The sequence below is a fragment of the Falco biarmicus genome, chromosome 8, assembly GCF_023638135.1.
Source record: "Falco biarmicus isolate bFalBia1 chromosome 8, bFalBia1.pri, whole genome shotgun sequence".
NCBI classification, from domain to species: Eukaryota; Metazoa; Chordata; class Aves; order Falconiformes; family Falconidae; genus Falco; species Falco biarmicus.
In genome coordinates this window covers 53,896,079-53,908,676 of record NC_079295.1, presented here as the reverse complement: position 1 = coordinate 53,908,676, position 12,598 = coordinate 53,896,079, and the positions used below count along the sequence as shown (strand labels likewise).

General features: G+C 54.3%; 1 protein-coding gene across 3 annotated transcripts in view; it reads left to right on the top strand.

Moving 5' to 3' along the window:
- The window catches only part of PPARGC1B (PPARG coactivator 1 beta), a 57,543-nt gene extending 45,087 nt beyond the window's left edge, over positions 1-12,456 (top strand). For 2 of the 3 annotated variants that reach the window (XM_056349153.1, XM_056349154.1), the window contains exons 9-12: positions 282-357; positions 1,187-1,308; positions 1,689-1,843; positions 3,578-12,456. In XM_056349153.1, coding sequence (XP_056205128.1) covers positions 282-357; positions 1,187-1,308; positions 1,689-1,843; positions 3,578-3,681 — 457 coding nt within the window. In that variant the 3' untranslated portion in view covers positions 3,682-12,456. The remainder of the gene's footprint in view (positions 1-281; positions 358-1,186; positions 1,309-1,688; positions 1,844-3,577) is intronic. The other variant, XR_008823507.1, reaches the window with a different exon arrangement.
- Positions 12,457-12,598: the final 142 nt, after the last annotated feature.

Sequence of the window (12,598 nt, the reverse complement as noted above, 5' to 3'; positions counted from 1 at the left end):
GCAGCCAGGGGTTTCTGTGGTGCTGGGAGTGGTGGGACATGGGCAGGGGCTGGAGCTGTGCCTGGGAAGGGGCAAGCACCAGCTGGGAACCCTGTCCAGCATCTATCAGAGAGGACTTCCCAGTGTTTCCAGAACCCCATCTGTCTTCTGCTGCCAGTGCTCTGGAGTGCCCGCCCGCTGCTGCAGATGCTGTGTGCCTCAGCTTCTCTTTGACGCTTGAAGCTTTCCTCACCGGATCCCCCCCACCCCCCAGGGCTGACCTCCTCTCCCTCCCTTCCCAGGTGTGAGAACGGTGAGCAGTGTCAGGGCAGGAGCGGGCAGCGGGGCCAGCTGGAGAAGAGACGGGAAAAGGCCATCGTAAGTGAGCAGGGACCTTGCTCTGGGAGAAAGCAGTCCCCAGCCCTCTGTTCATCTCCTGCTCCAGAAAAGCAGCAGTGGAACCCATTAGCCCTGGCTTCAGCATCCCTTGATGTGAGGCCAGTGCTAAACAAGGACATGGGGGGTGGAGGGGGGAGAGAAAAACTCGACGTGAAGTGGAAGCTGCTGGCAATTGGCAATACACGGAGTCCTTGGCAGGAAATGCCCAGAGCATCCTACACGGGTGCTTCAGTGCAGTTGGCATTGGCAGTTAGCGGGGTGAGCCGGGGAATCCCTGAAGCCGCTCAGCCGATGCAGATGCAGTCCCTGCAGAGGCAGCCTCATGCACCAGGAACCTGTGGGTGGCAGCTGGGGTGGGGTGGGCACGCAGGGAAATAACATGCTCCTCCGTACTGTTGTGCGCGCACACTCACACATGCCCCTGTGGTATTTTTCACCTGCAACGTAATTGAATTTTGCCCCTAGCAATTCTCGGGAATATTTCCCAACATCTTCACCAGGAGAAGCTGAAAAAGCTGCAAGAGTGCAGGAGAAATTTAAAAGAGAAGGGGGTGGTGGCTGCTTCAGCCTGGATATGGCTGTCCCCAGCAGCAGTGGTGTCCTGGGGGTGACACCCGTGAGCTAGCTGGAGCAGAGACAGCCAGACCCTGGGGATGTCAGGCTGTGCCTGCCGTGGCATGGCCCTGCTGCAGCCTGATTCCTGGCGCTGCCTTGCTGGGGCTCCTCCATGACCCCACATTTCCAGTGCCCGCCAGCAGCGTGCAGGTGTGGGGTCCCGGAGCCTGAAACCTTTCACTTGCTTTGCCAGGGAGAAGGCCGGGTGGTGTATATCAGAAACCTCTCGAGCAGCATGAGCTCCAGTGAACTAAAGAAACGCTTTGAAGTGTTTGGAGAAATTGTGGAGTGTCAGGTCCTGTCCAGGACTAACAGGTGAGTGGGGAGCAAGCTGTGGTCCAGGGCTTCGGCAGCTGCAGACGGTCCCTCTCCCCAGGCATCACCAGCACTGCCAGGTGGTGCAGGGTCACCCCTGCACACAGCTGTGCATGTGCAAGTGATGCAGTGGTGCTGGTGGGGTAAAGTGCTCTGTGCCGTGCCAGCCCCCTCAGTCATCCAAGCCCCTACGATCTTGGCTCTTCGGGTGAGGAGATGCGAGTCCAGGGACATGGGGAGGGCCGGGGGGATGGAGAGCCAGAGGGATTCAGGGCCAGTGGGATGAAGGGACAACAGGATGGGGGGCCAGGGGCACAGTGCTGGGCAGAGCCATGTCAGAGGGGCCCATCACATCTTGAATTCTTTCTCTGGTTGCTCAGGGGGGATAAATATGGCTTCATCACCTACCGGTATTCAGAGCATGCCGCCTTATCTCTGAAGAACGGCACGTCGCTAAGGAAGAGGAACGAGCCTTCGTTCCAGCTCAGCTCTGGTGGCCTCGGGCACTTCTTCTGGACCAGATACACTGACTTGGGTAAGAAAGCAGGAGCTGCTTTTTCTGACACATCTCGTTTATCAGCACAGAGCTGTAACAGCACATTGCATTGGTGAACCCTAGTCACGCAAGGATCCTAAGCTCTTTAGAGCTTGCAGGAAAAGCCCACCGGCTCTCCTGTGGCTCATGTAGCTGCTCTTCGCTCAGTCAGATGGCTTAGGAAACTGGGACAAGAGGAGAAAAGAAGCTGGTGTGAGGACCCGGAGTGTGTTGGCTGCAAAACGTAGCATCACATCCCAGGGCTGCTCGCTCTCAGCTGACCACAGCCCATCTTGTCTGCTGCATTTCTGCCCAGGACTGGACACGTTCCAGCAGAGAAGTCCCTTCCCAGTCATTAGAGACAGCAGTCAGCAATATCTCATTGGCTCAAGAGGTGATGTGGGTGGTTTGCTGCTCCACAGGATGGATTCACCACGCTGCACATGCACTTTTGAGCCAAAATGAAGGCACTGAAATGTGCTGTGGTCGCATTAACCCTTTCTGTGCTGTATGGGCTTCTGCAAGACCTCCTGCCTCACTTGGCGACCACGTTAGCCAGGGTCTCGCTGGGCCCCATCCCTCCACAGGGACAGGCTGCAGCCTGAGCTGAGGGGCCGGAGCAAAACCCTGTGCTAGTCCTGCAAAAGAACTGTGATCCAGGCTTTGCTAACCCCTTGTTGCTGTGATCTGCAGGTGTTTCACAAACCCTGCACATTTATTTCTGTACCCTCTGCAGGGGGTGAATTGGTACCAGTGTCCCACTTCATGCACGAGAGACTGAGGGCCTGAAAATAAAGCCCTAAGTCTTGACTTATCTCTAGATGTCCAGTCTGACACAAGTACTGTCTCATCTTTTAGCACCTTAGAATCTCTCATCTGCTCAGAGCAGCAATCCCTCTGACTTTGGTTATGGGTGCAAATGGCCATTCATCTAAATAAATCCCAGGGCCTCTCATTTTGGGCACGAAGAAGATAGAAAACAGATAGCACCCTGCGATGAAGATGTTGGCACATGGCTGAGCAGTGCTGTGAGAAGGGGGGCCAAAGCTGCCCCCCTGCATAGCGGCACCCCCCTCAGTGCTCCTCACCTGCAGATTGCAGCAAGGCCAGCAGTCACCCCCTCGCTGCACAGCCATGCTCGTTCCTAGAATCCCACATGCCCTGGAACAGGATAAGATGGGGAGCCCACAGGCAGGGGTGAAATGCAACCATGCCATTCAAGGCTCATTCAAAAATATACATCCAAAAGGGTTAAGCTGCTGTTAAATTAAGCAGCCTTATTTCTGGCATTTGCTGAATTTCCCAGGCTTTGCAGTGGCACTGTTTGTTCAGCTTCTGCCGGAGGGCTGGGGAGCGCGGCAGGCAGGCAGCCCCCTCCCCACGACCCACACAGCTCCCACGGGGCAGCCCTGTGTCAGCCCTCAGGATTCAGCTGCAGCCGGCAGATTTTTGCACAGCACCTGGAAACGGGTGTCTGCGGTGTGTGAGCTGCTGGGCTGCACACCGCTACAGCCCCTCTGCCCCGCAGCTCCTTTCGGTGGGGGGGACAGCACCGTCCCTGCTCCCTTTCCCCATCACCGCCCCGTCCCGGCTCTGCGGTGCCAGGCTGCAGCATGCCGGTAGCGGGGAAGCTGGCAGTGCCCTGCCGTGCCTCAGTTTCGCTCCCTGCCAGGCAGCGAGAGAGCTCCTGCCCCACTCCCTGACCTGGCTGCCTTGTGTCCCTGCCGTTCCCAGATTGCAGCGCGGAGGAGTCCTCCCCAGCTCCAGTGAAAAGCAAGTACGAGACCATGGATTTTGACAGCTTGCTGCAGGAGGCCCAGCTAAGCCTGCATCGGTAACAGCCTTAACCTTGGAGGAATACCTCAATACCTCAGTCAAGGCACTTCCAATATGTTTACGTTTTCAAAGAAATTATTCAGTCTATGGAAAGCAAGAGAGAGCGAGAGAGAGCGAGAGCACGCACGCACGAGAGAGAGACTGCTGTCCCTTCCGATCGATGTTTACATTGAACAAAGCTGCTTCTGTCTGTGAGTCCCCATGGTGTTGATGTCTCACTGCCACACGTTAGTCCCTCTGCTTCTGACTGGTTGTTTTAGGGTGAGCCTAGGAGCCCCCCAGCCCCTCTCCCCCCTCCCAGCCCTCCTCCTCCCCGTGCTCCCGCCGCGGAGTTGCAGCTGTGTTCACCATAACATTTTTTTGTCCGTAGTGTGTGATGATGAAATTGTTAATTGTGAATAGAATCAGGATTATAAACTAATTTTTAATAGAAGAAGAGAAAAAAAGTATATACTTAAAAAAATGTATTTATGGCTCAGATGTACTGTAATTCAGATTTATTGTACCGCTTCCTTGATTTTTAACTATGCACTGTAATGAGGCATTTGCCACTCAGCAAATGGGGGGTCAGAGCAGAGTCACGGAGCCGGCATTCGCCTGTTGGCCACGGAGGCACCCGCCTCCCCTGCTGGCAAACTGGGCTGCTCGGCAGTCACTTCGGGGTCACCCACTTTGCTGTCAAAGCCATTCTTCTCGCTGGCGTGGCCCAAGGCCCCCAGCCCAGCTGGGTGGCAGCACCCAGATGCCGAGATTGGTCCTGGCGTGTGATGGAACCAGCAGGCGATGGGGCACGCCAGCCCCCTGCCCTTCTTGCCATGGGGCCAGGCAGCTTTGCAGGTGCAAAGGAGAAGGGTGGTGGAAGGATGCTCTGCCTGGGGGACCGTGGGACCAGTGCTTGCCAGGCAGCACTGCTTCAGCCCTCCGCCGCCTTTGGAGCCGGTGAAGAGGGGACAGAGCTGGCCAGGCTTGATCTGGCAGGTCCTGACAGCGCAGCCTGCGGGGTTGGTGCCTCCAGGTCTGTGCGATGTAGCTGGCTTCCCTCTGGCTCCTTGGGCAGCTGGGAGACTGGCTGGGCCAAGCGGCTTGCTCCCCGCTCGCTTCCACCGCCTGCAAAGCAAGCGGGGTGAGAAGGACCCATCTGTGATCCCCGCCTGCCCACCCACCCAAACCCCAGGGAAGCGGGAGGGGGCACAGCAGCCGTGCCGAACGCCTGCCCCAGCCAGCAGCCCGCCTGCACTCTGTCCGGTACCTGATAAGCCATACCCTTCCCCAGCACCCAGTTGGCCCCCAGGATCCGTCCCCCATGCCACCAGTGCCCCATGGCATGCTTGCTCACCCTGCCTCGGGCCAGGGGCCCTTGGGGCTGCCTGGCAGAGCTGGATTTAAGGCATGCTCAAGCAGCACCCCCCTGAAATCTGCTTGCAAACTTGCCCTCCGTTTCCGAGCGAGGTGGGCAGGGGGAGAGCCCACCACCGGCTGGAGCAAAGCCCATCACAAGCCGGCCAAGAGGTACTGTTTTCCTGAGGTAGCGGGAGTCTTCCTGCTCCTCAAGCCATTGCCATCGTCTCCATTTATTTTTCAGACCCAGAGACCACTAGGGATTCAGCCATCCTATGTAGATAGAATATTATAGCCTTAACTCTGCCAATAGATAGATTAGAGTCTCCTGGGGTCTCCCCTCAACATGACTTAGGGGTTTTATTCTCATTTCCCTGGCGTGGGTACTGTTTTGTCTTGCAGGGAGTATGACCAAAGCCTTCGAAATCACGCAAGATGTGATGCCAAGAGCTGGAGCCCTGCCGAGGTGGCCCTCGGCTCCAGGGCCGTGTACGCGGCTGGTCTCTGGCAGGAGCAGGAATGCCGGCAGCACCGATACCAGCACAGTTACCTGGCTATTTCTCCCTGCTTTCAGGGAAGCTGTGGTTCTGACAACAACCAGCCTGGCAGTGCAAGGGCCACCGCGGGGTTTGACCTGCAGGTCCCCAATCTGCCGCCGGCGACAATCCCTGTCAGGGAACAGTCCTTGTGCCATTTCAGGCTCAGCAGCAAGGTTTGGCATCTCTCCTGCCACAACCTCCCCCCACTTGTCATCCTACCTTAGCAAACACAAGTAGCTCTGACCGAGACTGAGCATCTGCTATTGGCAATTGCCTCATTGTAGCTTTGCCTTTTTCTGTCCTAGTATTTCCTCACAATGATGATGTTTACATGTGATTGCTATAGAGCTTATGTAGAATGTATATAGCGACACATTTAGGGTGGGTAGTACTGTCCTGTGCTGTGCTGATGTTTTCCAGAAAACGATCAATCCAAAAAAACAAACAAACAAAAAAAAAGCAAAGTAAGTGGAATTCTTCCATCTCCCGCACAGCTCTGGGCACCGAGCCCCCCCGGCCGTGCCCCGCTGGGGATGCATCAAGCGTGGTGGAGGGAAGGGTTAGTGCAGAGCTGGGGGGGACCTCTCCTGGGGGGTCACTCAGTCACTGCCCAAGCATTGGTTTCAGTGTACCCAGCTATAGAATTTCGCATTGTTTTCCTGCAGCTGGGTGCCCCGGGTTGGCCCATAGCCCCTGCCCATGCCCGGCTTCTGGATATTGAGGCCGGTACTCGGGAAGGGGAGGGCTCGTCCTGCACAGAGCTGATCAGTACTGCACCCATAGGGTAGAAAGAGATGCAATAAGTGGTCTTTCTGGTGCCTGAAGCCTATAAGTGGGTTTGGGGTTTGGGTTTTTTCTTTTTTTTTTTGGTTTGGGTTTTTTTTCTTCGTTGTTTGGTTGGGGTTTTTTCCATTAAATTGGGATGGTTTGTTTTCCCTCCTTCCCCAAGAAATTTATCCAGGATTTACACACTATGCGCAGAGGTGTGCGAGGTGCAGATGTGCAGCCGTGGCTGGGGCAGCCCTGTGCCACTGCCCGTCGCTGCAGCAGGGGAGAGCAGGGGTCAGGTGCTGTCACCCCAGGGCTGTGCTGTCACCCCAGGGCTGTGCTGCCTGCCCCAGCGGCTTCCCCCAGCTTTTAGGACTGGGTGAGAGTGGCGGGTGTTCAGCTCAAGAAGCACAGGTCTGCTGGGTTTAGAATCCCTCACGCAGGGTTTGTAGTGAAAAATAGGTTTCTATTTGATTATTATTATTTTTTTTAAATATAGTTGTCTTGAGCTGGCAGTGCCCGAGTCCGCAGAGGGCCAGGCAGGAGGGCTCGGGCACAAGGGCAGGTGGGAGCTCACTGCCTGAGCAGCCTGCGACTGCTCCAGATGCTCATGGGGAAACGGGGCAGGAGCAAGGCGCTGCCCGGGCGCTGTGCGGGAGAGGCAGCCCGTGCTGCTGGGGGCACCCAGCCAGGCCACCCAGTCTGTGGCATTGCAGCGGGTGCCCCAGTGTGGGTGCAGCTCAGAGCTGGGCACCCTGAAAAGGGAACCCTTGCACCCCAGCCCCCTTGGCAGCCCCGGGGAGCTGCCCCCCACCACCTGCAAGGGCTGGGGCTGCAGGCGGGCAAGGAGCACTACTTCAAAGAGAAACTGGGAGCAAAAGGGTACGTTACCATAGGCAGTAAGTAAGGAGGAGATCTATTTTTTTAAGAATATATAGTTTCCTGCAGGTGCTGTGGGGAAATGCTGAATGTGAAGAGTTTTCGTGATAAAATGCCCCTTTGCTTTTTTTGCACAGATTTGCCCCAGAAAAGCTCATTGTTCAGGACGGGGTACTGGGTTTCTGGCTGGAATCCAGTGGGTCCCTGGGGCTCCATGGGATGGAGCACATGTTTCTGAGTGTCTGGGCTGAATGCAGAGGACAATCCTGGTTTTTAGATTCAACGCTGCCCCAACGAATCCCGATCCCTACTCAGCACAGCTGGCTGGGTTGCACATCTCCTTTAACAAAGCAGCAGCTCAGTCACCATGTTACAGTCCTGAGTGTCTGATTTCAGCACTGGTCCATGCAAAGGGGTGTTGCAATCGCAGACCAGCACTTTTCTTTTTTTTTGGTGGGTTTTTTCCTTTCTTTCTTTCTTTCTTTTTGGAGGTATGCTGAAACTGAGATACAATGTTGTTCGTAGCTGTGCCCTGACACCCCTTCTGTTCTAAGCCTCGTAGTCCATCCCTGACAATCTCAAGCAATATAGAGCCAAATGCAGCCTTCGGGTTTCATTCCTCTTCCCTCGCCCACCCTGGGGTCAGGGGCAGCAGCAGCCCAGGGCCCACGGCCACAGCGCCGAGCTGAGAGCCATGCTGCAGTAAACACTGAGTTGGGGAGGGAGTGTGTGTATGCATGTGAGAAAGAGAGAGAAAGATTAAATTGATGCATTTCTTGAGAAAGGTGTAAGAATTTCACCTAAAAAGGGGCACATCTGCTTTGTTATTTATAAAAAAAAAAAAAAGCTAAATTCTGTCTTTTTCTCCTTTTTTTTTTTTAAGTAAAAGGACACTGCTCATAATTATTAGGGGCCAATTCTGCCTCCCTTCCTCATACTGAGTAAGTACTACTTAACTGCAATTTTCTACTTGCAGAGTAAGTAAAAGTAGCAGAATTGATCCCTTTGTGATTAAGAATCAAGTTTTTAGTCTGTTGGGTTTTTTTTAATTGGTAGCATTTTTTTATATTTCACTTAATTTTTTCCCCAGTTCCGTTCTGTTGTGTCCTTATTTATGTAACATACTTTAACCTTAAAAGATGGCATGGATTCTTATGCCTTTCCTTTATTATTATTGTTATTATTTTTAAAAAAGAGATTTATTTCTAGTGTGATTTAACTGTCTACCTTCTAAAACGAGAGAACGTTTTCTTGTATTTTTACATTGTCAGATTCTATAGTTTCATAGATAATTTAACCAAATCGCTCAATGTATTATCTATATCTATCTGGTGGGTATAAAAGTTCTATTTTAAATTGTGTAAATACTTCAGAACTGGCTTCTTTTTCCAGACTCCCCTGCTGTGGAGTTACTTGTTTACATCAAAAAGACTGTAGGATCTCTACGCTCATGTACTGTAAATAGTGAAGTGATCTGCCTATAAATAAACGATAACATATACACTATAAAGTGGAAAGGAAAAAAAAAAGGAACAAGTCTGTGCTGCTAATACTTTAGTTTATTAGTGCAAACCTGCCCTGGGAGGAGGCGTTTTGCTTTGCAGAAGGTGCTTTCCTGCATCTGTCTGGCAAGCAGTGGGATGGTGGGGGCACAGCTGGGGTCAGGGGGGTGGCGGAGCCCCCCAGCTTGCTCACACCGACACTGCACCACTGCCAGAGATGCAGCTCCCAGGGGGAAATACCTCTGTATATTGCTATTTTAAGTGTGGCTTCTTCCAGTTTTAACTTGTGCAGGAAAAGCCTGCCACTGCCACAGGACCCATCGCAGAAGAATGAAGGGTTAAAAATGAAGTGGGGCATGCACCTCGCGTTTGCTTGAGTGGGAGTAAGAGAGCAAAGGGCTAGATTGCAAGAAAAAGTGTGGAGAAGACTCCAGATGGTGGTGCAGCAACTGTACGGCTCAGGATGGTACCTGGATAGCGGTACCAGGAGAGCCGTCACCTGGGAGCCACCCTGCTCTCCCAGAGACACAGCCAAGGTGGCCAAACTGCTCTTCGCCAGCATAGGGTGTCCTGGTCATCATGGGAGCCTGGGAAGGGATGGGATGGAAAGCCTAGGCAGTCAGCAGCAGCCCGGGGGCAGCCACCCCACAGCATGCAGGAGCCCAGGGCCCAGGGCTCGCCGGGTCGGAGACGCTGCACTGAATTTATCTGGAGCATGGTGCGGTGGTGCTGCTGGGCAGGAGGACCTCAGCAGCCCGAAAGGAGGAGGTCAGCAAGGTGCTGAGCTGTCCCAGCTATTTTTTTTTCTGCCAATTTGCACCAATTTAGGTAGTTGCCTTAGACCTGCCCGTGCCCAGCGCAGCACAGTGGGTGGGAGCCCAGTGTGGGTCCCCCTGCCCAGCCACAGAGCCAGAACCAGCCTCCCGCCCTGAACCCAGCCCCTGGTCCTTGCAGCTGCTGCACCCTTGAGTGGCGAACTGGCAGGAAGCCTATTTCCCAGCTTCTTTCCAAAAAAACCAGGTTTCAGAGCCACCGATATTTTTTTCTAAGACACATAAGGGCACAGTGACACTGCCAGTGCCAGGACAGATTAAAACATGAAATTTCAAGGGGGAAATTTGGGGATGCAGCTGGGGTAGCCAGTGTCAGGGTGCCCAGGGTGGATGCAAGCAGGTGCAGAGGCACGGGAGCAGGGTCCCTGGCTGGCAGGGCTCCAGGATGGAGTGGAAGCAGATGAAGGAAGGGGTCTGCAGGGAGGGGCAGACCCACAGCTAAGGCTTGTCCTCCCAGCCTGACCTGTGCCGCCCAGACCTGCCTTCCAAGGCAGCTTTCTGGAAAATAAAAGGCTGATAGTGTTTATTGAGGGCTATCCTGCAAGCAGACCTAGAGACTGAAGGGAGCTGTTGGTGAATCGCCACATCAGCTCAGCACCTCCGTCCCAGCAATTAGTCCCAGAAATTACTTCCAGCCATTTGGAAAAAAAACCCAATAATGCGACAGTTTTCATTTTGGTATAACGTTATGGTACAATGGCTTTTTTTCGCACAGATGGGCACTGCTTCGATAGTAGCTTCTGTGGCTGCTCTCCAGCTGCAGGAGGGAAGGGAGGCGGTGATACCTCCTGGGACAGGCATACCGTGCCTTGTGGGAGGGGAAAATAAGTCAGTAACAGGCTTTTGTGAACAGGGACAGCTTCCGTTGCTTACCATGGCTGGCTGCCACCTGGCAGGCAGTGTGGGCAGCAGGTAGCGTGGGCAGCACATGCAATGCAGGCAGCAGGCACAGCAGGGGCTGCAGGGCCAGCGTGTGCGGTGTGGTGGTGCCCACATCTGCCCAGCTGAGATCACAACTGCCCCCAGCTCCACCGGCTTGGTAGGACCTCCCCCTGCCCCACGGGCAAGGGCCCACAGAAAGGCTGGTGGGCAGGCAGAGGCACAGCAAGGCAGGCTCATGAAACGCCTGTTGCTTGGGTTTTATTTCACTGCCTGGTGAGCTGTCCTGGGCTGCCCTTTGGAGTTTCTGTTCCCACCTGTGCCCTGGGCAATGGCATCGGACAGCAAATCCTGCTCGGGGCTCTGCTAGGCACAGGACCTCCCTGCTCCCTGACATGGACCTCAGCTTCTGGGCCACACAAGGTCTGCACAGAGGACCCTGGAGGACATACTTCAAGTAATGTACGCATTTGCCCACTAAGCATTTGTCAGCCCGGGTCCATGCAGGTGTCTTTTCAGGGAGGAATAGGGACAGGCTTGGTTTCTTTGCTCCCTGCCATCTCAGGGACCTCTCTGCCTGCTGGTCCCACTGTACTGGCCTCCTGCCTGCAGCAGCTGCCCACAAGGGACTCCTGCCAAGCCCTGCATCTCTCCCCCTAAGGCACCTGCAACCCCCACCTCCTGTGTTTGCTGCCTGTCTTTAAATGCCGGTGGAGAGCTTTCTCCAGGTGCTGCTGGGTTTGTGTCCTGCATTCTCTGTTCTCTCTTTCTCTCCCCCTCAGTCCTTGGCTGGATATGTTCTAATTTTTCATACGCCATCTCTGTCTCCAAATACCTTTTCAAACTCAGGCTTGGACCCCTTGTGTTTCTCAGCAGCCTCCTGCAGATAAGAAGGCACCATCCTCTCCCCACCAGCTTTTTGAGCACTAATGCTGCTCTCCCAAAACCTGATGACCTGCTGACTCTGAGGGAGCGTTTCCAGCTCCTTATGTCCGCAGGCTCTTGCTGCCTGCAGTGCACAGTGGGCCCCACTCGGTGGTGGCTGAGCGGACCCTTTGATGACCAGGGCAACATCCTCCCCGGCAGCAGGTGCGATGGGTGAGATGCTGGTGCAGGGGTCTCAGAAGGCCACCAGCTCCACGCAGCAGTGCTGGGGCTGCTGCCTCTCTCCTTCTCTAAGTCTCTCTTCTTCCCTTTCAGCTTGACATGCACAAAGCCCCCTCTTTGCTCCTGCAATCCTGCTTTGATCACCACGAGCAAGCAGGAGGAGGCTAAGCACCAAAGGAATACCAAACGGCTGGAGAGACCAGGCAGCTCAGGTTTGCCAGGAGCTACCCTCTGCCTGCCTGCCTGCCAGTCAACAGCCTGAGGAGCAGAGGGAAAACACGTCCTCGTTGCCTTAATAATAGCAATAACTGTAGAGGAAGACTCTCCACACTGCGGTAGTGCACACAAGCATGCGATGCCCCAGGCTCTCAGTAAGCCCTGAAGCACAAAGGCTGACTGCCCACACAGAACCTGCTGGAGAAGGGCACTGAGAGTGCAAAGCTTGGCACAAGCTGTCTGTCATCTGTATCTGCTCGCACTGGTTTTGGAGCACGCAGAATCTTCATCGCAGTGGATCTGCAAAAAAGCAGTGTCTGACCGGAGAGAGGCAGGGAAAGGATCTGGCTCACCACTGCTAAAAGGGAAAACTCTTGGGTGAAAGCCCTGGCTTTCATCACCATCACCTTCTCCATTCATCACTGCCAGCTACTGAAAGTCAGCCCCAGGCAGGACCTCGGCAGTCCAAGGAGGAAAGGCAACTCCTGCAATCCCCCCAGGATGTGGGGCTCACCCTGGCGTGCTCACGCAGTGGAGGGCGGGACACGGCTCTGAGCATCCTCACTTCTGAGGTTCAGCTCACCTTCAAGTTTACTTCCACGAAACACAAGTCCAGGTCTGCTCTGCTGGGTTTTTCCAATTGGCCAAAGCCAACCAGCACTGAAATAATGTTGTATTTAAAAATTACATAGAAAAATAAATGTATCTGGCAAGTAGCTATTGCTCTCTCCATGCTGCTTCCAGTATAAGCTCTGTCCCTGCTACTGAATTTACCCCATTCCATGCTGCTGGTGGGGGGGGACCCCAACATCAGTGTAGCTGTGAGACCAAAGGGAAGAGTTAAAAAGCCAAACAGGC